The sequence below is a fragment of the Aythya marila genome (genome assembly GCF_965140915.1).
Source record: "Aythya marila genome assembly, chromosome: 17".
Taxonomy (NCBI): domain Eukaryota; kingdom Metazoa; phylum Chordata; class Aves; order Anseriformes; family Anatidae; genus Aythya; species Aythya marila.
Window position 1 is genome coordinate 1,668,077 of NC_139058.1, and position 23,018 is coordinate 1,691,094.

The 23,018-nt window shown below is 56.9% G+C and overlaps 2 protein-coding genes across 2 annotated transcripts in view; one reads left to right on the top strand and one right to left on the bottom strand.

The window, feature by feature from the left end:
• Positions 1–935: 935 nt before the first annotated feature.
• DAO (D-amino acid oxidase) lies at positions 936–8,806 on the bottom strand. Its single transcript, XM_082774127.1, has 11 exons — positions 8,659–8,806; positions 8,040–8,244; positions 7,796–7,910; positions 7,403–7,479; positions 7,011–7,076; positions 6,695–6,749; positions 6,217–6,321; positions 6,055–6,137; positions 4,754–4,871; positions 4,455–4,553; positions 936–3,070 (listed from the first exon to the last, which is right to left on the bottom strand). Exons 2-11 carry the CDS (start codon positions 8,231–8,233, stop codon positions 2,939–2,941), a joined length of 1,044 nt encoding a protein of 347 aa, XP_082630253.1. The 5' UTR covers positions 8,234–8,244; positions 8,659–8,806; the 3' UTR covers positions 936–2,938.
• A 2,354-nt stretch (positions 8,807–11,160) lies between these two features.
• Positions 11,161–23,018, top strand: part of SSH1 (slingshot protein phosphatase 1) — a 30,181-nt gene continuing 18,323 nt past the window's right edge. The window contains exons 1-2 of the mRNA XM_082773986.1: positions 11,161–11,267; positions 14,735–14,775. Coding sequence (XP_082630112.1) covers positions 11,202–11,267; positions 14,735–14,775 — 107 coding nt within the window. The 5' untranslated portion in view covers positions 11,161–11,201. The remainder of the gene's footprint in view (positions 11,268–14,734; positions 14,776–23,018) is intronic.

Sequence of the window (23,018 nt, forward strand, 5' to 3'; positions counted from 1 at the left end):
TCCAGCAATTTACAAACAGGAGGTTGCTCACCTCTGAGTCAAAACGACGATCTGCACATACTTTGGATGCTAATTTGGCATGCTCCCATCCCGGCGTGCAGCAATCTCCCCTCTCACAGCTCACACAGCCACCGACGGTCCTTTGGGATGAAAAGTCTCGTTTCTGGGAACGGAAACAGCCGGTAACTGCGGGAGCGATCGCGTTGTAGTAGCGATGCTTGGGGAGAATATTCATTCTTCTGTGTTTGGTCTGATTTTTTTGGCACCCTCAGCCATTTCTGAAGCTCCTTCTGCTTTCCAAAATGCCAGAGCTGCTGTTTGCTTACAGAGGATAACTTTACTGATACTTGATGTATTTCCAGCTTTGTTTTGTGTCACAGGCAATCGTTGTTGGGAACTGTGAGTTTGTAAAATGTGCTGATGCTGGCCTCTGGAGATGGCATTTTTTTGCTTATCAAGGAAGTTTTTGCAGTAGCTGTCCAGGCTTCCCACTGCTTCTCTCCTACCTTACCGTGGCTGCAAAAACGGACATAAATCTCCATGACTTCTACCCCACCGTGTCTCATTTGTGGCTTCCAGCAGCGTAAAATACCCGTCCTGTGGCTCTGGTCTCCAAACACAGCGATCAGCTGAGCTGAGTGAGAGCGTCCCAAACGTTTCTGTCCTGGTCTGGGAGTTCATAGCGGGCCGGGGGCTATCAGCAGCAACGTGCAGGCAACCACATCACTTCACACTGGGCTATTTCGGGTTCAAATGTCCACTCAGAAAGTGAAATGATGGCTTTTCCTTCTACGGGATGAAATGTTCAGGAGAAACATGCAGTTAAACACCGGGGAGAGGGAATGATGATCTGCTGAAATGTTTCTATTAAATCAGCATTTGAGGCCCTACCCGCGCTGTCATTAATAAGAGAAAGCATCACACAGGAGGTGTTTGAGTATGACCTTTATTGTGCACACACATTAAATTGTGACCTTTTAGCAACTAAGCACAATTAGGCTGCAAATAAAATTAAACACCTAATCATTCCTGCTTGTTTTCCAAGAGGCTGTGTAAGATCGGGTTTGTCTCCTGGCCCACGCAGGACAGCTGCTCCTAATGGCTCGAAGATCAGAGGAATCAAAAGCTTATTGCAAGCTCGCTTATGGCTTGCTGCTACCCCCCTGCCTCCCGAATGTAACTCCCGAATTCGGAATGAATGAAATGGAGCGGATGCTATGGCACCGAATGGCTTTTACTGCAGAAGCACCACAGCCCGTTAAGTTTCACGCTAATCAATGGTCAATTTTCTCCATCTATTGTCATCTATCCTTTCTATCACATCCATCACTGTCCTTTTCTGGACTGTCACCCTCCGAACGTGGCTGCAATCGATCAGGTGAGCTGCCAGGTGGAGTGGGAAACCCTCCTGGCAGAGAGGCCGGACACCACAGGGGCTCCTATTTCTCCTGTGTCTCTGTGTTTTTTTTAACAGGCTGCAGAGGTGCATCAGCTACCGGTGTCGGTAAGAGGACAAGCAGTTAGGTGCTGCCCTCAGCAGAGCTTTTCAGGGCATTCTGACTTGCAAAGTGCACAGCGTGGGCAGTCGCACGGTGCTCAGTGGAAAACTGTGCCACGGGAAGGTCTCCCAGGGCACAGCAACCTCCGTGGTGCTGAGATGAGTCCCGATTGTGCCCACGGGGCACAGATCTCTTGTGTGCAGCCCACCCCAGCAGCACGGAGTGCTCATCACCGCTCTTCTCCTTGGGGAACCTGAAGCAACTCATCGGGAATTGGATCCTTCAGCAGAGCACAGCAGTGCCCGGGCTGCGGCCACAAAACGAGCCCTTCCCACGGGCTGCTTCAAATCCAGGGCCCCAGGAGGCGAAGTGAGCCTGGCTGCAGGGCAGCCGCTCTCATTCACTGCCTGGTACATCCCCAGCCAGGCTATTTCTGGCATCCAGGGGGAGAGGAGCTGCAGCAGAAAGGAGCAGGGAGCCGGCTGGGCTGCAGAGGATCCCAAGGCAGGCGCTGGGCTTAGGATCACCGCCTGCCTTTGGGTTTGAGGCTAACGCTGCTCGACCCTTTCTCTTTGTGAAGTCTGCAGAGCAAGAAAGGCACCCAGCACGGGAAAACTGGCAGGGCTGACCCTTCGGAGAGCTGCCCCCCATGCCAGCTCCCCCCTGGCTGCAGCGCTGCTGCTCCGGCCCCTCTCACGGCCGAAGGAGACGAGGAACCGAAGCGCCCGTGGGAGTTTTAGGGCCAAGAGCGGCTATTTGGCGTCTGCTCTCTGCTATATATAGAACCTGGCAAGTACGCGGGGCTGGAACATGTTGCTTTTGTTACTAAAAACATCATCTGGAAAGCCCATTTTAGGTAACTGCTGCTGCCTGTTGCCAGCTACACTAACCAGGTGCCGCAGGACCCGTGCTCGGTCCTGGCATTACGGAAAGCTGGCGGAGCCGGAGCACGTGCCCTCAGAGCGGTGGTCACTTCCCTGGGAGCTCCACAGCTTCTTCCTACTAAGGAGCTTTTGCCTCCCGGGGGGAGCCTGCAAATCTAATTAGGCTCCGGGTGTCTGGGCAGTCGGTGAAGACCTCGGGTGGCACCGGCTCGGTTTCAGATCCCATCCTGGACAGCAGGACTGCCGGGATTGCAGCCGAACCCTTTGCAGACTGATCCCCGGGACAGAAGCGCACTTTGCCACAGATAATGAGTCCATATTTTAAAGCACTTCCTTTAGGTAGGGCGTGCGAGGCCACGGCGGAGGAAATTCAGCCATCTGGCTAATGGCAGCGACAGAACTGGCAGCGGCCCGAAAACGAGACACCGGGAAGCGGCGCCGAAGCTGGCAGGAGGGTCGAGCAGCCCACGTGTGCATCACCACCTTATTTGCATCTTTCTGCTGTGATTTCTAAGCTACTGCTGTCGCGCTAATCCCGGCTGAGCAGGCAGCAACTCACAGGTGGGACTGGGGTGGCCCGGCCAGCCGCTTCTCCTGCAGGATGCTCCCCAGCAGCCTGGCCGCTGCCATGGCGCAGCCCCAGTGGATGGTGATCCCGAAGCCGCCGTGCCCGTAGTTGTGTATCACCTGGGGAGAGGAGAAGGCATCAGGGCTGTGCTGGAGCCCCTGGAGTCGCTGTGACGCCCAGGAATATCCCTCCTAGCTTTAGGTTGAGTCCTGCGGGGCGCCAAGGGAAGCCCTCCTGCTGTGTGTCCCCCCAAACCTCAATCTCCTCGCTGTCCCAGCGCCTGCCCCCAGATCACAGATGCCCACAGCTCCCCCAGGGCTGCCTCAGCCCCGCAGAGCCCCCAGCATGGCTCCACCACCCTCTGCTTGTTCCCTTCTGAAGCCCCTGCAACTCCGGCCCCCTGAACACCGTGATGCTCGGAGCACGAGGTGCTGGTGCCTGCGCAGTGCCTGCTCCTGCCAAGGGAAATGACTTTGCTTCATCTGGAGCCCGTCTTGCTGCTGGGATCGATAGCTACACCTCTCCTGCACCAAGGCAGCAGAGATATGATGTGCTGATACAGGAACAGAGCAATCCGTAAATTAATTCACACACGGCGCTGCTTTGAACCATGCTCTGGGCTTTGCCTAAATACACCGAGTTCTTCCCAAGCCTCTCCAGCTAAAAATTGAATATATTTTCACTACATTTAATTACATTTTGCAGTCACCATCCCCTTTGGAGCTTTAATCTCTTCTTCAAAGCTATGGAGAGCTACATATGCAGGCAATCAAACCAGGGATTCCCTCTGCAGCTCTGCTGCTGGGCTCTCAGACAGAAGCACCAAGGAGCGATGCGGTCCTGCACCAGCAGGCGCTGAGCTGAGGGTGCAGGGGCAGGCAGCACACTGAACTCCTGCCATTCCCAGTCTCCTTCCTCTTAAAAATGACATGAGCAGCGCATCGCCTTCATGCCTGAAGCAGACACCCGGCCTTACCTGTGCTGAGATGAATTTATCAGCCCCCCAGCAGCCACAGCCCCACGGGTGTCTCTGCCTTCACCACGATCTCTTTTGTGCTGCCCTTTTTTTTAAAGGAGACGTGGTGTTCCCAGGAACAAGTGCTGCATGCAGAGGCTCCCAGCAGGAAATCTCACCACTACAAACACCACCAGCACTGCACGGCTCCCGTGTGCCTCGTGGTTCTGGGAGCAGCAGGGTCTTTTTAGTCTTTACTCTTTTTTAGTGTCTGCGTTTGTGAAGGACTAAGCTCCAGCTGCAGCTTTTTCTTTGGCAGGAGCACTCCCTGCCCACTCTCCCCATAAAATCCTTCAAAAAATAAATAAATAGATAAAAAGGGCCCAAGGATTTCCCCGTTACAAGGGGGAGGTGTCACGAGGACCATCGACAGCAAGGTAGCACAGCTGAGCAGCAGCATTTGCTGGGTGCTGACGGTGTGCTGTGATCAGCACATAATTAGCACCGTGGTTAACGATGTTCAGCACTGGGGGGGCTGTGCACGGTACCTCTGCCTGCGAGTGCCCGTGGCGGAGGGTCTCCCTCTCCAGGCGGACCCTGGGGCGCGCCGGTCTCAAGCCGCTCCACTCCTCCACGATCTTTGCTTTCTGAAACCAAAAGCCCGTCAGCCCCTGCCCGGCAATCCTCCTCGTTAGGCAGCTGGAAGCACAACGGGGTTACAGAAACCCCGCCAGCTCTCCTGGCTTGCTGAAGGCAGGCGGGCACTGCTGATGGGAAGATCCAGATTTTGGGGGCTTGTCCTCAACGCCCGTGCCCGGTGCCACGGCGCTGGGTTGGGGGCACCCACCTGGAGCGAAGGCAGCAGCTTGCAGCACCTCTCCCAGATGGTTTTGTGGTCCTGGGCGCTGTTCTCTTCGTTCCAGTTGCCTTGCTGGAATATCCCACCCAAGACCGTGAACTCACTCCTGCACCAAGAGCACAAGGCAATGAACGGTCCCCAGGGGTTCCTGGTGGGGTCAGCAGGCAGGGACTCGGTGTGGGTGTGATTTTTGGGTTCTGCCATGCCCCGAGCCTGCAGCGTGCTCCTGCCTGAGAGACCCTGGTGCCAAGCAGGCGAGAGAGCGGTGCCTGCGTGTCTGCTCCCTTGCCACAGGTAATTAGCCCGAGTCGTTCATTAAGCACTATCAGCACCCAACGGGCCCATGCCTGGGCAGAACAAGTGGCAGCCTGCGCCAGGGCCCCGCCACCCCCTGAGGGAAGAATTTCTTCCTTAAATCTACTCTAAATCTCCCCGCTTTTACTTTATAACCTCTCCCCCTTGCCCTGTCGCTATCCCTGTGCCTGTGTGCAGGAGCTGGCGGCTTCCTTTGGGAGCCAGCCCGGTGCCCGGCCGTGCCAGCTCCAGCAAAATGCACCCAGGGAGAGGAATCGCCGTGCAGCTGGGGCTGCGATAAGCAATCAGCTTGGAATACTTCGCTTGGGAGCTGCGAGCATTCAAAGTCCCTATTTACCTAATGGCTCGCTGCCTAACCCTGACATAGAGGAGGTACCAGAAATGCAGCACTCGAGTTACAGCTTCAAAACCCTTCTCTGCTGCCAGAGCCGCTCTCAGGGGGCAGCAGGCAGGATGGGCAGCAGACACGTATTTATTCAGCCTGCAGTTTAGCGCTCTGAGCGTATGATGCCATCGCACAGAGATCCCTGCTCCCCTAAGAAAGCCCCCGGTGGGAGGCAGGCGGGCAGCGCAAGGTAAGTGCTGGGAGCTGGGCTCTGCCTGGGCACTGCCACTCACGGAGTTTTGGGATGGGTTTGGTCCTTGGTAGGGGACAGAGGATGGGGAAAGCAGGGCTCTGGGGAGCTGCCTGCTCCGAGCAGCCGGGCTACCTCACGCCCCAGGCTGGAGCAGTTTCCCTGCGGGCAACCTGAGCCTTGCTTGAGTGCCCTCATCCTCCTGCTCTCCTCCCACGCAGCAAATAAAAGCAGCATCAGGCCAGGTACGAACCCAGGCCGGGTTTATAGGGCTCAAATCATCTTGTAGGGCTGCTGCAATGAGGGCTCTGTGGGGCAGATGCCAGCAGGGAGCCGCGCTGGTGTGGGTGCTCTGCGAGGACCGAGCATCGCCGCTCACACCGTGCCGCTGCCACCTACCCCGGGATGACGTACGGCGAGTTGTAGATCCCCGAGTCCACGTCGTGAGTGATGACGAAGTGCTTCACCCACGGGGCCTGCACCTGGGGGAGGAAGGCAGGAGGTGAGGGGGGAAGCGGGGTCCCGGCCAGGGGGATGGATGTGATGTAGGCACAGCCTCACCTTTAGGACCTGCCCGCGGGCGGGCTGCAAGGCCGGGTCTGGCTGCAGCTCCCCGGCACGAACCCCGGTGCAGTTGATGACCACATCCACGCCCTGGGCAAACATCTGCCAAAAGACAGACACGGCACGGTGAGCAGCACGAGGCAGCGATGCTTTCCAAGGGTACTACCCCAGGGGGCTCCAGGTTCCTGCACTGCGGCCACGCCGAGCGTTCGCTGCAGGATCCAACACGAGGGGCAGATCCAGGGCACAGCTTCCCTGGCACGGCTCCTGCTGAGATCCCACAGGTACAGGCAAGGAAAACGCTTGCATTTAAGGCGAAGAAGTCCTGCCCCTGCCTGATGGCTCCTCACTGTACCCCAGCCAGATGCTTGCTGCGCTGCAGGGCTGGGTCAGGGCAGAAATCCCTGCCCCGTACCTCCCAGCATCACACCCCGTGCTCCCCCCTCCTCTGCCACGGCCCCCATGCCCAGCTCACCTCCTGGAAGGAGCCGACCTTCTTGTGGAAAAACTTCACTCCTCTCTGCGCCAGCCTGGAAGAGCAAGTTCATCTGTTGCCAGCAAATAAAAGCAAACGTACCCTCCAAATTAGCGCCCGTAATTGATGCCCAGAGTAGGGACGGCTTGTTGCTCCTTCTAATAAGCATCCGTGGTCTCCTCAGTGCTTCCTAGATGGTCTCCAATTATCATTAGCTCGTTTCCCTGCCGGCCTGGAACACCCACTGGCTCGGCCAGCCCTGCTGCACCCTCCAGCAGACTGCAGAGCACCAGGGCAGCATCGCCTCCGTACTCACCTGTTGGTGAGCCAGGGCAGGTAGCTCCTGCACTCCAGCATCAGCGCCGTGTTGAACCAGCCGTAGCTGCAAGCAACAAGGACAGAAAGCGATAAGAGCCCTCAGCATCTTCCCCAGGGCGGCCACCCCCTGCCCCGTGCTCAGGACTCGAATCCCCAGGACACAAACTGGTGCTATTTTTTCCCCCGTTTACAGCGTTAGCAGCTCCTGCTGATTTTTTTCCCCCCAGCTCAACACCATCTGGCATGGTTTCCATGCATCCCTGCTGTTTTCTTCTCAGGGACTCCCACCTATTTTAAGGGAAGCAGCTGCAATGAAGCCCAGCTCATTTCCCCTATGGGCCAGCAGAGGAAAACCCATCATTGACCCTCTGGAAACGGGACAGAAAATACCTATAACCAGGGAAGAGTTCGAGCTCCTTCGGTGTCAAGTTCCTGAACCCCAGGACAATGTTCTTCCAGGATGGGTCCTGCGGAAGGGGAGAAGGCCCCGTGTCATTAGGGAACCTCAACCAGCTGGCAGTGCTACCACGACAGGGGAAAAAATGTGGCCGGGGGGATGTCCCCACTGCCCAGTCCCATCCCAGGGCATCCTGAGCGCTGCTGTGGGCAGCGAGGCTCTGCCAGCTTCCACCCTCAGCCCGTCCTTGGGACAAATATCGCATTGAGGGAGCCAGAAAACACCGAGCTCCAGGCGAAAGTGTCACAAGGCAGAGCGCTGGAGCCATCTGGAAGCGGTCAGAGCATTGTTGGGGAAGAAACACAAACCTGTGCCCTGCTCCTTACCGGGACGGGCCGTGTAAACAGGTTGTAGCCCGAAATGAGGAAAAGCCCCATCTCCTTCGCCTCCGGCGAGCCGAGGTACCCCAGCAGGTGGTCGAAGGTCTCCTTGTTCCACAGCCTGCGGGGAAAACACGGCGGCACCGGCTCCACCTGTGGCCGCCACCGAGCCACAAAGGGGAGAAACAACGAGGTGGGGACGGCCCCGGAGGAGCAGAGGGGACGATGAGGGCCGTGCGAGCTGACTCACGTCTCCTGCAGCTCGCCGTGGTCGCTCAGGTAGGGCTGCCACAGCCCCGCCGCCCCGTCGCTGGTGGTGTGTGGCGTGAAGCGGTCGGCGTAGACCTCCAGCTGCAGGCAGGGCACCAGGGGCTGGAAGCGCTCGTGGATGCACAAGGCGGTGGACAGGCCGATCACCCCGGCCCCGATGATGGCCACGCGCATGGCTGAGGTCCCTGCGTGGTGAAATGGGGGTGGAAAAAGCCCCAAAAGGTGGTGTTGGGGCCGGGGCCGGTGCTAGGTGCTGTAGGACACGACGTGATTCTGCCTCGGTGCCCTCACAGCTCCTCACAGGAGCTTCCCTGCCCTGCAGCACGGACAGAGCCCCATGGACACAGAAAACGGCCAAGGACTGGTGCCAGGAGGAAGTGGGGGGCTTTGGGGCAGGATTAATAAATTCTGGAGCACGGTTTTATTTCTGGAAGCACCTCTGTGGTGCACTGTGCCTGGGCTGGGACGAGTCCTGAGGACGGGGAGCACCGCGGGCAGCAGGAATCGGGGCTGCCTCTGCTAACCCTGGCCCCGCAGCACCCCAAAGCTCTCCGGCCGGTGAATAAAAACCAGAAACACCCCATTTTTCACCGACTTACCTGCCGAGCACCCCCGGGGCAGCCCCTGCAGTTTTCAAAGGCTTTCAGCAGAAAGGCTTGTTTACAGCCCAGCCAGTCCAAGGTCCAAGTGCCAAGGGCTCGCAGCCACCCCCCCCTGCGCCGGGCAAAATGGGGCCAAAGTCTTCGCTGGGGACCCCGGGAGGTGGAGGCCCCCGTGCCCCTGGAGGCCAGCCCCGCAGCCCCTCCTCTGGGGTCACCGTGGTCCGTGGCAAAGTGCCGTCATTGCCACGTGTCACCATGGTGATTGCCGGCTTGGATGGGAAAAAATGGGAGCCTGGCGCATGGGGACACGGGGGACGGGACGCCCCAGCCACGGGATCTGTGAGAAGGGGATGCTTCAGCCTCAGTTTTTGTGTCGTAAGAGAGAAAACAGCGTTGCCTCTCTCCAGACAGACCCCAGGGGCTGTGCTGCCCAAGGCAGAGGGCTTCACCGCTCGTTTTCTGGGCTGAAAAAGGCTTTTTTTCCGTGCAGATACAATGAGCAGCAGCAGAGGCAGCCCTGGGAGCGCAGGCGGTGCTCGGGCAGAGCTGCCTGAAGGTTTTAAAAAGGAGGTGGTGAGGATACAAGAGACGGGAACAGATCTGCACAGGGCCCAGGATTTCGGCTGTGTGCCATGGCCTGGCCCAAACAGAGGGAATTCGGTCCCACAAACAGCAGGGGAGAGCCACGGGCAGGCAGGAGCTGGGCTGAGCAGAAGGATGGGGCCAGGGGGATGGCGAGGAGCTGTAAGTCCCCGGGCTCACGCGGCTTAAGCACCTGGCACCTTTAATGCTTGTGTTAGCAGAGTGGTGCTCGCACACGTCTCTGCCCCTGAGCAGCGTTTTGGGGGCTGCCACCCTCCCTCCTGCCATGGGGTGAGCGGTGTGGGGCCTCCGTCCCTGCCGCATGAACGGCTCCCAAGGGTCGCCATGGGTGCAAGCAGCACCCAAGGGTCCTGCTCGGATGGGAGAAGCTCAGGTGCTGCCGGCTCTGCCCCATCGTCACCTCCTCCACAACGTGTCCCCATAAAGGGGGCTGAGGAAAGAGCTGGATCCTCATCAAGATGTCCGCCTCGAGCTCCAGGCCACCCTCACACCTCCCTGCTTTTCTCCGCAGCATCGCAGAGGGGAAAAGGCAGCCATTTGAAGGCCTAAATTATTAAGGGCTTTCCATACAACCAGCAAAGCCTCTTACACTAATTACCCTATTACTTGTCGGCCTCTTGCTTTTGGCTCCGCTGACCCCTCACACTTTCTTCAGCCCGGTTACCAAAGGGCTCCTTTCGGCTGTCCCTTATGGCTGGGGCCCTGCTGGTGCCTTCACCAGCGTCGTCCCATCCCTACGGCACCTCCTTGGGGTGGCCGGGACCACCGGAGGATGTCCTGTGATTGTGTGAGTGCTGGGCGGACCCCAAACAGCCACCAGCAGGGCTGCATGGGGCGGGGTGGGCTGGTGAGGACCGCTTACAGCCCCCAGCCCCATCCAGCCTGGCCAGGGCACCCCCAGCTCCTCCGGGCAGCCCACACCAGGGCCTCGCCGCCCCCTGAGCGATGAATTTCCCCCTTATGTCTGACCTAAGCCTTCCCTCTTTTAGTTTAAAGCCTTCCTGCCTTGCCTACTGCTACACCCCGTAACGAGGAGCCCCCCCAGGCCTTCTCTTTGCATTCCTCTTCCCCATCTTTTCCCTTCCCCACCTCTTCCCCTTCCCCTCCCCATTTCTTCCGCTTCCCTTCCCCATCCTTTCCCCTTCCTTTCCCTTCCCTATTCTTTCCCTTCCCCTTCCCTCCCCCTTTCCTTCCCCATCCCATCCCTTCCCCATCCTTTCCTCTTCCCTTCCTCATCCCTTCCCCTGCCCTTCCCCATCTCTCCCCCTTCCCCTCCCCATCTCTTCCCCTTCCTTTCTCCATCCTTTCCCCTTCCCCTCGCCATCTCTTCCCCTTCCCCTCCCCATCTCTTCCCCTTCCCTCCCCCATCTCGTCCTCTTCCCTTCCCCATCTCTCCCCCTTCCCTTCCCTTTCTCTCCCCCTTTCCTTCCCCATCCCTTCCCTTCTCCATCCCCATCTCTTCCCCTTCCCCTCCCCATCCTTTCCCCATCCCCATCCTTTCCCCCTTCCCTTCCCCTCCCTTTTCTCATCCCTTCCCCTTTCCTTCCCCATCTCTTCCCCATCCCTTCCCCTTCCCTTCCTTATTTCTTCCCTGTCCCTTCCCCATCCCTTTCTCCTTCCCCATCCCCAAGTACCGCAGACCCCCCCCCCCACTACCCCTTCCCCCCTCCTCCACCCACAGCACCCCCCACCGGCCTCCATTTACCATCACCCCTCCCCATCCCCATCCCCTCCCCTTCCCCTCCCTCCTTCCCCATCCCCTCCCCTCCCCTCCCGGCTCCTCCCCGCCTCGCAGCGGCCGCCGGGGCCGGGCCCGGAGCCGTGGCCGTGGCTGCGCAGCCGCTGGGGCCTGGCAGGACCCGGGCCCCGCCGCCTCCTCCTCCTCCTCCTCCTCCACCTCCTCCTCCTCCTCCTCCTCCTCCTCCTCCTCCTTCGCCATGGCGCTGGTCACCCTGCAGCGCTCCCCCACCCCCAGCGCCGCTTCCTCGGCCAGCACCAGCGAGGTGAGCCGGGATGGGGCCGGGATGGGGCCGGGATGGGGCTGGGATGGGGCCGGGAAGGGCTCCGGGAACCGGGAGGGAGCGGCCCGGGGGCTGGGAGCCCCCCCCGGTGTGGGGCTGGGGGTGTGGAGGGGGCGCCTGTGTCCCAGCCCTGCTGCACCCCATAGTAGCTCCCAGCCCTGCTCTGCCCCATAGCAGCTCCTAAATCTGCTGTGCCCTGTCCTCGCTGCACCCCATAGCAGCTCTTAACCCCATAGCAGCTCCTATCCCTGCTCTGCCCCATAGCAGCTTCCACCCCTGCTGTGTCTCATTACTGCTCAACCCCATAGCAGCTCCCATCCCTGCTGTGCCCCATCACTGCTCTGCCTCATAGGAGCTCCCATTCCTGCCGTGCCTTGTCCCTGCTGCACCCCATAGCAGCTCCCATCCCCACTGTGCCCCATCCTTACTCTGCCCCATGGCAGCTCCCATCCCCGCTATGCCCCATCCCTGCTGCACCCTATAGCAGCTCCCATCCCCGCTGTGCCCTATCCATGCTTCACCCTATAGCAGCTCCCATCCCACTGCACCCCATCCCCACACCCCATTTTCACCACAGGCCTTGTCGTGCCCACACCCTGCAGCTCCCCATCCATCCATCCCAGCTCTGCTGCGCTCCCCCATCACCCCGCTACCCCCACAACCCCCCTGCAGCCCCACTCAACCCTGTCCCTGCCCCATCCCTCGTAGCCACCATCGCTCCCCGCAGCCCCCACGTGCCTCCTGAACACACCCGCTGTGTTTTCACCCTCCCCACGCTTCCTCCTCGCCTTCCTAACCCGACTCTTGGGTGACCCCCAAAGACAGGCCCGCTGTTTCTCTCCGGATCCTCTCCCTGCTATTTCCTCGGTGCCCCGCCAGGTAAACGATCCTATTTGTGCCCCGCCAGGTCGCCGTGACCCCCGGTAAGCCGTGGGGTTGAGGGCTGAGAGCCTGCGGGCTGCTCGGTGCTGTGCTGCCAGGCAGTGCCTCATCCTCAGCCCTTCATCCTCATCCTCAGCCCTTCCTCCCCATCCTCATCCCCATCCCTTTATCCCCATCCTCATCCCCATCCCTTTATCCCCATCCTCATCCCCATCCCTTTATCCCCACCCTCATCCTCAGCCCTTCATCCTCATCCTCAGCCCTTCCCGCAGCTGCAGACACCAGCTGGCTGCGACCCAGTTGCAGCCAGTGCCGTGAGACTGGGTTTAACTGGTGCAGGTGGGGCAGGAGCCCGAGCTGTCCCGTACCCACAGGAGGTGTTGTGTGGGGTGTGGGGGCTGCTGGAGCAGTTTTTGGAAGGGTGACCACGGGGTGGCATCGCCCCAGACGTGGTGGGACGCTGCTGCCCGTGGGCCTCTGTGCCTCCCGTGTGCTTCGGTGGCTTTCTCCAGGAGCCGTCAGCCCCTGTCCTGTGTGAGTGCTCCCTCCTGGCAGAAAATCCCATCCAGCTTTCAACCACCCTCCTCAAAATTCAGCGTGGTTTGGTATCTAGCTGATTTCACAGCAAAGTGCCACCAAAAAATGCCAGCTGTCTCTGATCATACAAGGATTGGGGTACAGGCTCTCCGGGGTCGTTACCCTACGTGAATAATTACCAGGATTACAATTTTTTTATTGGAAAATGATGACCAAATGTTCCTGTTGACTGTGAGCGAGCTGCTGCAGCCTCTCCTCTCTCACAGGCTGAAGGAATTTATAAAATGGATGCTGCTGCCTGCGAGGGGCTTGCTGCCGTGTTATTGTGGCAGGCCATAAATTCTTAGGGGTGTTTTATCTGCGGGGGGAGCGTGGATAATTCAGGTCGGCGAGCCCCGAGGGGTGCTGCCGGCCGGGCTGCCCAAACTGGGAGGGGAAACCTGGCGGCAGGGAGGGATGCTCGACCCCAAGGGGAGTGCTCGATGCTGCCTGTGGTGCCGAGCTCATCCCTCTGGGCCTTTCAGCAGCGAGGAGAGTCGGGACGATGAACCCGAGGCGGCGTCGGGGCCGGCCCAGCTGCGGAATCTCAGCTGGCGATGGTTGTGATTTCACGGCGGCGTTTGTTTAAAAAAAAAAAAAATAAAAAAATAAAACCTCGGCTCTCCGGCCCGTTGCTGTGTGACTGGACCCAAACAAACAGGCCGGGGACCTGCCCCGGGTTGTGGGGGACCGCGGGCTGGGGGTTTGGGGTGCCGCGGGTGCTGCCCGGGCTGCGGCCGCGCGGTGTAAACAACCTAAAAATAGGGCCGGTATGATGGTATGTGTCCCTCCAGATCTCCGTCAGCTGCCGTGGTTTTAGATGGGATTTGTGTCTCTCTCTCTCTTCCCCCAGGGTGGCTGGGTGTCTGACATCCAGGCCGTGTGGTTGCCTTTTGGTTTTTTTTTTTTTTTGGCTGGGCACCGCTGGTTCTGGCAGGTCCCAAACGGGGCCGCTCCTGCGAGCTGCGACCTCCCAGATTTTAATTTCAAGGGGCTGAGGAACAACCCAGCCCCTGCACACGCACACTGACTCAAAACTTTAAAACTTCAGTGTTTTGCGTGAGGCTGTTTGCTTATTTTTGAGTCCTGCAAGAACCACCTGGAAACAAGTAACCCTTCGTGCGGCCCTGTTTGATGTGGGCTTTCAGCAACGCTGCAGTAAATAACAAAATGTTCTCCGGGTGCTAACAGAGCACCGCTCTCCCCCAGTCTGTGTCTCCGAGCTAACGAGGCTCTGGTGTCCAGCGAGCTGTAAGTTTCCCTGAAGGTTTTTCCCCTTTTCAGAGCAATCCTTGAGGTCCTGGGTGTCCCCAGTGTCAACCTGGCAACCTCTGAGGGATGCTCGTGGCCCTTCCTCCTCTCCCTGGTTACTCAGGGACAAAAGAGGAGAGCTGTCTTTGAGCTCTGGATGCAATTAGCCACAATTCTGGGTTTTTCTTTGTTAGGGAATTTACCCCAAAAGCTAGCGGGGAAGCTGAAGGAGGTGGCTGGGAAGCGAGGTTACGCGGAAGTGCTTCTCTTGGAAATCAAGCTCGGCTCTTTTAAGGAAAATGCAAAAATTTGAAGGGCCTGCCCCAGCTCAACCGGTGCCCGTGAGGGTCCCCGCTGGGCCCTCGTGGCTGCATCTGGAGGGCATTTGAGCTGTCCCCACACACCCCAAAGCAGTTCTGAAGTGCCAGCAGCTCGGGCCAGGCGCTGTTTGCACGTGTGTGTGTGCTCCTGGTGACGTCCAGGTCGATCTTCAAAGCGATCTGCGCGCCGGGACCAGCTGCAGGATTAGGCCCTAAGAGCCTTACAAGCCCCGTGAGCCCCTCTGTCACCCGGCAGCGGGTGCTGCCCGCACGGATGGCCCGGGGACGGCCACCCCGAGCCCGTCCCTGCTGCGGTGGGTTTAAAAAGCACACCTTGGTTTGGTTTTCTTTTTTTTTTAACTCATCCCGTGGCAACTACCAGCGTGTAACTTGCTCTGTGTCCTTCTTGTCTCCCCGCAGCTGGAGGCTGGCAGCGATGAGGAGCGTAAATTAAACGTGAGGTAAGCAGAGCTCGTTGGCTCTAAGCATGTTTCCACTGCTGTTAATTGTCTCACATCTCAGCCCCGAGCCCACGCACGCCTGCCTGGGGGGATTGCGGGGCCGGCCCTGCAGGAGCTGAGCTCTGGGGACGGCCCTGCCCTTATCAGTTGAAGTTTGGGACCGGTGTTTAAGGCATAAAAACCTAATCGGGCCGAGTAGCCATGTGGGTTGGCCACTCCAAATCCAGCTGCTGCGGACGGTGCTCACCCTCTAACCTGTGAACCACAATTTGGGAGATAAAGCATTAAAAAAAAATAAATAAATAACACAGTAGAGCTTCAGCAGGCTTGTTCCCTTCTCGTAGCTACTTCCTACTCCAATTTTCCTGCTCCAGATAAGAGTGAAGCCACTAATGCTGCTGCACGGGATGGATGTCGGGTGTTTTTGGGGTGCTGACCGGGGTGGTCACGGGGGGTGGACACAAAATCTGACACTTTTCTCCTGGCCAGTGAAAAGTGCTGCTACATGGATGTAAGGTACTGAGGTCCTGGTAGCCCCTCGAGGATTCCTTTCCATGCACGATTTTCCAGATAAGAATCTGGTAATTAATTGCTGGATACGCCTAGGGAATAGGGTGGCTTCTGTGCTGACCCTTTGCAGTGCTGGGGGGGGGAAAACGCTGCTGAGGACTGCAGGAAACTTGTGGCATGGATGCAGACCCAGCTTAAATGGTAAATGCAGCTCCTCTGCGCGGGGGCTGGATGGATCCCACCTCCCCTTCGTGCTGAGCAGCTCTGGGCTGGGTCCCGGAGACTTTACCCGGTGCCCATGGGGTGGCAGGATTGCTCAACTTCACCCTGCTGCTCCTGCAGCAGCTCAGGGTTCAGGTTGTCTCCTCCGAAATAAACCCAGGAGCAGGCTGAGATGTTGTTTGTGAATTTTTAGACCTTAGGCTAGGCTTGCTGGTGCCTTAGGTGACATCTGTGCTTTGTCACACGTGCCCTGGGTGCAGGGGTCCGCGGTCCAGGGCCCGGCTTTGTAGCCTCAGAGGTCCCGATGGTTATAGAGAAAGGAAGGGGTGTTGGAAACCAGAGCCCAGCTTGCTGCCAGCTCAAACTGCACGTCGTTGGTACGGGCTGAATGTGCTACTACACACTTATGGCATAGCTCCTCCATCCGCTTGCTGAACGGATTATTTTCATTCACTCCAAAAAATTCCAGGATTTTCATTCTGGACTGCAGAGTTGGATCTGGTTACGTGAGCTATTGATTTTTTTTTTCTCTCTGAAGCAGTGGGACACAAACCACTTCTTCCAAGTTTTGGAACTGGCTGCACATTTTACTCCTCTTTGGTCTAAGTTTCCTTATGGTTTCTGTCGTGCTAAAATGCCAAATTTTCGTGGTTTCCACGTGGAGGGAGCTGCCTGGAGCACTGGTGTGCTGCCGGGGGGTGCAGGACAGACCAGGGTCTCCCCCTCCTTCCCAGTGCCATCCTCAGCATCTCGCCAAGTCACTTTTTGTCCCCGAGCCCCTTTCTGCTCCAGTTCCCATCTGCTGCCTACAGCTGACATTATTTCCTCCTGCTCTGAAGTGCTCAGAGTCGGTGTTGGATCTGTGTAGTTTTTTTCGGTGTTAAAACTTTTTGGTGGTAAGAGTCAAGGGTTTTCAGCTGCTGCTTTCAAAATGGGGTGGAAGGGTGGGTGGCCCTGTGTCCCCCTGCTTCCCACCTGGCTCAGCAGGTGGAAAAGTGGTGCTGTGCGACTGCCTGCACTGCACCAAGGTCCTGCACAAAACTGCACAAAAATGCTTCCTCCTACCTCGGCCTTTAACATTTTTTTAGGGATTTCTGTTTGTGTTTCGCTGGTGGCAGCACTGAGCGAACGGCCGGTGGCCGTGTTTTGGTTCTGGGGAGGTCCTTGGGGCTGGGGCAGCCTTCTTCAGGCTTTATTTGTGGGGAGAATTTGTTTTGGCCTCGATGGGTCCCGCTCCCTGCTGCGTTCCTTGCCTCACCGCTCCGTGGTGGGAGATGGCAGAAGCTGCTGACTTGATGGAGCCTTCAAAACAGGACGCTGAATCACATCCTGGCGAGGCTGCAGCATCCTGCCTTAGCGTGCTCCACACAATGGGGAGGCAAAATCACAGCCCGGTGACCCTCGGCTGCTTGCTGGCCGGGCGGTGCGGCCGTGGAAGCCGCTGGAGATATAATTAAGCCTTCGCTTCGCGCGTTGGGCTGTGCGGGGCCGTTCAAAGAGCGGGGAGCTGAGGAAGCGTGCACTGATTTGACACTTAGTGAAGGCCTGGCCTTTCCAGGAAACTCTTGCTGACTTGAAGTTGAGCAACGCGATGAGCTGACTTGGCTGGAGGTGGGGTAACAGCAGCCGGCCTGCCAGCTTGCAGATGTGGTGATCAGACCCTTTAGGAATTGTACATAAAGCTTTTTCCTTTTTTTTTTTTATTTTTTTTTTCCTAAAGCCTCAGCAGTTCAAGGCGAAAAAATACCACTGGCCCTGTTATCAAAGGTACTGGCTTTGTGCTGAATGATTTTATTATTTTTTTTTTTCCTGGAAAAGGCCAGCGTGGTTGCTGTTTATTTAGGCGTTAAAGAGCCGGGTCAGAAAAATATTTTGGTTCCAAATGCCTCTTGATTTTTAAATACCTTCATCTTTGATAATGGGTTGCCAAGATCTGTGAGTCAAGGATTTCTCATGCAAATCCGAGCTGTGGCCAGCCTGACAAGTGCTCCTAAGATGTTTTTTTTGGAGGATGTGAAGTGCACAGGGCACCAGCCTGTCCCAGCCACCGGTACGTGAGCGTATAAACCTTGCAAGCTTCCCCCGCCACATTAAGAGGGCAGACAGAAGGTTTTGGGGGCTCCAGGTGGCACAGCTGAGCCTCCCGTGCACCCTTTTTGTTTGTTTGGCAGAAACTGCCAGTCCTTGAGTTACAAACCTGCCAAAACCACACCAGCTCACCTGTGTTTCTCGAGGAAATCCACGCTGCAAGAATCAGAAATGAAGGCTGCAGGGGGATGCACGGTGATGTGCTGCTGGCAGCCGGGCAGAAAACCTCTGGAGCTGAGCATCGGGTGGCCAAGGCATCCAGAAAGGCAGGGAACGGCACAAAATCTCCCTTCAGGTTTTCTGTAAAGCTGCCAGGTTGCTTGTTTGCCTGTCTGCCATCACTTCCAGCACTCCCATCCCCACGCAGCCCGCTGCCTGGGGGGCTGCTCGCAGTGCCTGCGTGTGGGCATCTGCAGAGCTTTTGGGGCTGTGGCTGGCTGCTTTTCCGTGCAACGATTTTAAAAGGTGGCCAGGTTTGGAGGGAAGGGATAAAAAACAAATGCTCCTAAGGTTTTACCAGGCCTTTTCCTTCTGCAGCTAGCTAACTCCCTGGCCAGCAACCTCCTTGCTTTTTGGGGTGCTCCTTGTCCTCCAGGGGTGCTCCTCATCGTGGGATACTGGTTGCACACACTCAGGGGAGCTGGGGAGGCTGGCTGCCTCTAGCTAAACACTAGAGGGGGTGTCTGGATCGAGCTAGCACTTCTTGACCTGCTTTTACCCCGTGTGATCCGCTGAGATTTATTTTATTTTATTTTTACGCATTACCAATGTGTCAAGTACTCCCTGGTCTCCGCTGCCTTTTTTGGAGTCATTCTGAAACCCGGCGGCTAAGCTATTTTTTGGGTTGCTGCGCCGCTGTTGTCTGTAGAGTTTTCAGCCCTGCTTCCCATCCTGTTGCCTGTGTCCTGGCTGACCTCTGCTCGCTGCGTTTGGAAGCTGCGTTCTTCATCCCCAAATCTGTTATTCACCTTCCTTTTCTTTTCCAGCGGTGCCGTTGGAGAGCTTCCACTTGTTTCTCTCGCCCGTCTCCGGGCGATGCTGCTGAGTGGGTAAAGTAGGGTGACTTAATAAAATAGTTTAAAGGATTAAAACAATGAGCTGACAGGAGGAATGCAGGAGGATCGGTGGATGTGCCGACAGCTCGGCTGGGGATGAGGACGGATGGGGGCAGGATCTGCTCCTCCCCAAGGAGCTGGAGGCTCTGCCTCGGATGCGCCAGCCACAGCAGCTGGGATATTTGGGTGCTCCTCTTGCACCTCCCTGCACCGTTTGCTGTCTCCCCTGGCATCACACGGGGGCAATCACAGCCACCCATGGGTCCCAGCAAAAAGCCTTTTCCCAGGAGTGAAAGAAAGGTTTCTTTATTGCTGCTGGACAGGCAGGCTGAGGTTCGTAGAGGGTCTGGCCGTGGCTATCGCAGAAATGACATCATGTTTCAGTGGGAATCTCAGAAATGCTCGCTGCAATCTGAAGCGTTAGCTCCAAGTCCATCGCATAGCTGCATGATGCTGTGATCAGCCTCGTGCCTTTTTGAACTCTGCGATTAATGGGATGAGCAAAAAGGGTTTATTTTGTTTCCTTGTGAAACAATCTCTTATTTTATTTGGCCTTTCACCATCAAGTACTAGGGATTCCTAGAATTTTCTCTTTCCTGGCCGTTTGGGAGTTGTTCTGCTCATTTTGCGCAAGTCTCTGCTGGAACGGGGAGCGAGCCTGCTAATTTGTTTGCTTCCCTCTTCCTGCCCTTTCTCTTGGACAGGGCTCCACCAATTTATCCGGGTCACGCTCTGCACCACAGCCACTTGATGTGCCAAGATGGAGCCAGGGTGGGGACGAAGCCGGGGTGTCCATGGCCCTTTCTGCACCCTACAGAGTGCCACGGCCACCGTCTGTCCCCCTTGCATCTGCATGGGGCCGGGGTAAAGGCAGCTGAAGTGCCCTGCATGCACAGGGTGGGCAGCAGCGGCTGGAGGCACATCATTAACAGTCTATTTATGCTAGGAAATTAGCTTTTGTGGGCTTCATGATTGATTTCATTTTTTCTTTTTCCTCTTTGTGCCGGAGGAGAGTTTGTATCTGGCGCTGTGAATGGCCTGCAGTGTCTCAAACCCTTCTCAGCATTCTTGCGCTGTGAATGTGGCCCACGCCTTGCAGCCAAACAATACATGCTCAGACTCTCCTTTTTGTTGCTGCAGCGCTAGAAACATGAGGGGGAACCCGCTGGGTCTTCCTGCCAGCACCACTGTCCCCGAGATGGATGGGGAGATGCTTGCCCCAGCTATGGGGGCTGCTGCCCTGGTCCCCCTGGTGACCCGTTGGTGCCCCAGCTGCTGTCAGTGACAGAGATGTTCCCCGTGTGTCTGAAGGAGCTTTGGACCTTGCCATGGTTCACAGTTTATGGTTTGGGTTTCTTCTCAGAGTGACTTGTCTTCAGCTCGGGAAGGCCGAGAGCAGGGACTCCGTGACCCATCCAAGCCGCACACTGACGTAGCCACATGTGTGGAAGGAGCTTTCCTGCCCCACATTTTTTTGTAGTAAAATAGTATTTCAGAAGGCAAACATTTCCAAAAATTCCCTTGAAGGCAGCTGCCTCAACTCGAGGTGTTTTGGGGAGATCTTGGCGGAGGTTGAGCACCACAAGGTGACGATGCTGGCAGCGCTCCCCGGTGTCTGGAGGTGTGCTGGGCACCTCCAGCTCACACCACAGGGCTGTTTGTGAACACATCACAAACCCTCCTCACATCTACAGTACTTCCTTGTTTTAATTCTGTGTTTGGTGTGCCCAGGCTGGGTCTTTCCCTGCCCTGCTGTACGGGGAGTGCTCTGCTCGGCCTTGACCACGTCCAGCGGTCATGGCGGTGCCATAGGCCATGCTGGTCATGGTGACTCTGTGGTGTTTTGTCTCATCTCATGGCGGCCCTGGGCTCTCTGTGACTGCCGTGTGACACAGAGCAAAGGCCATTTGGAAAGACACGAAGTACTTTTATTAAAAGCGTGAGAAAGGACCTGCTGCTGCCTCAGAAGGCTCCCGTTCTGTTTCTCAGGTTCTACAGTAGCGCCTCAGCAAGCAGCTTTTGAAGTGAATTTTTCCCTGGTGCTGTTTGGTGTCGCTCAGACCCCTTCCGAAGGCCCCTTTTGGTCAGGAAGCGCTATCTGGCTGCTATCTGTCACGCCAAAGCCAGCAGCCAGCATGCTCCGGGTGTCACCCTGCCTTGGGAAGCAGGGGCGTGTGGCCGCCCCTTCGTCTTCCTGCTCTGTGTCACCCCAAATCTTCCCTTCCCTCTGATGTGTGGGTCTCAGTTCAGTTCATCTCGCTGTTTTGGGATGGCTCTGTGTTGCCCTCAGTGTTTGTGGCCTGTCCTAACGCCTGTGCTTTGAGAGCAGCCTGGGGCCGGGCCCAATTCTGTGCTCAGGGCCTTCGGGGCTGCTTCGTGTCCCTGCACGACTGCTTGGAGCCGCTGGGCTTTCTCCAGATTGAACAGAAAACATCAGTGAGGGGAATTAGTTCTCCTTCCCCTTACCCAAAAAACTGTGGCAAAGGGAAGTGTTCTTAATTTGGTGGCGCTTGAGAGACCTGCCGTGTGTATAACACGTAGGAGCCACGTGAGGAGCACGACTGCTACTACCCGTTGTGCTGATGGATGCATTGATGGATGCCCAAAGTAATTGTGCTGGGGCAGGACGGTGTTCCTGCCCTAATGCTGCTGCTCCGAGCCTGCTGTTAGAGGAGCCCAGAGGCAATCTCTGTCCCCAGAGAGCTCCCGCTCAGCCCTGACGGATGACCTCCTCTGCCCCCACACCGCATGCACGTTTTGTTCCATTAATGAGGGGGAAATTAAGGAGCTTAATTTGACAAAGATTTAGTGGCAGGAGAGCGTGGCGTGGCCCTGTGCACAGGCATGGCTCCGTTACAGAGCTTGGCTGCAACAGAGCACGGCACCCGAACTGTGCAGGCTCAGCACAGGTCAACGGAGAGGGACTGCTGGAGCTGGAAGGTTAAACAGAAGCAGAGAGAGCTTCCCGTGTGAGCAGGTCCTGTGAAAGGGCATCTGGAGTAGTGTCAGAGGGGGTGATTGAGCTTACAGGTAGCATCCAGCTAGAGGAGCTGAAGCAAGCCCAAGGTAGATCCCAGCAGTGGTTGTGATCAGCAGCAAACACGAAGGTAATGAGATCATTACAGCTCCAGGAATAGGAAGGGTCGCTGCAGGTGTGGGGATGGGATGGGCTGCTCAGGCTTCACGCACACAGGGCAGTTTGGGGAGCAGCAGGGTGCCTGGGCAGCACGCCGTTCCTGTGTTCTGCCTTTCTGAGTTAAATATTTTAATTCTCAGAGTAGTAAGAGGCTGCTGAATCAGCCCTAGGCTTGGCCGAGTCTTCCCGCTGAAAGTGGTGTTCTCTGTACTAACATCTGTGTACGGATGTTTATTTTGGGATGAAATGAGTTAAGTAGCTATAAGATACACCAGCAGAGTGCTTTCTCGTATCCTGCAATGCCGGATGATGGTTACGTATTATGTGAGATTCCCCACTGAAGCAGGGAACTCAAATACCCGAGGCATACAAGTTTTATTCCTGGGACATACCACAGCCTTAAGCCACAACAGCAAAGCAAGCTGCTTAGGGAAAATCGTTCTGTAACTGGCAACTGGCTTCCAGCTCGGTCTGTCCGTCCGGTAACTCGAGCAGCTCTGCCTCTTGTTCCGAATCCCAGAGTTTTTTTTTACCAGACTGCTTGTTTGCTTTTGCAGGCCCAGGGAGCGGCATTTTGAAACGATTAAAAGGCACTGCCTATTGTGTTCTTAAGCAACTTGAAATGTGACTGATGTGTGTTGCAGCCACGTTCTTCTGGAGTTTTCCCAAAGGGGAAGAAATATTTCCTTTCAGAGCCGAGCAGCGCAGAGCCAGCGGATGGGGCGAGGGACAGTGAAGTCAGGAGGTGCTGGACCGTGTCTTGGCAGTGCTGTGGCCTCTCCCTGCCCAGCTCCAGGTGCAGAAGGGCTTCTGCTTCATGGACAGCAAAGAAATGTAGCTGTCAGTACCCTCCTGCTCACACAGGTCTCTCCCAGGTGCCTGTAAGAGTAAGATTTTACCCCCCTTAGGGGCTGGGGTGGTCCCGCTGAGATAGCACCATGTCCCAGGCCACGACGAAACCCCTGGGTTTGGCATTTATTTGAGAGCTGAGAGGGGCTCCTGGGCTGCTGCACTGCTTGGGATTCCTGGAAGGGCATCCAGGGAATTGGTGGTTTTTGTCGTGCATGCCAGTGGGGCAGGGTAAAGGTGGAACAGAGAGCTGCTTCATCCTCCCACAGGGCTGGTGGTGCTTGGGGAGCGCCAGCGTGTCATCGTGGTTTGTGCCTGCAGAAGGAACTAGTCAGGGGTCTGTAACAAACAAGTCTTCAGTGAATTCAGTGATAGCCAGCCAC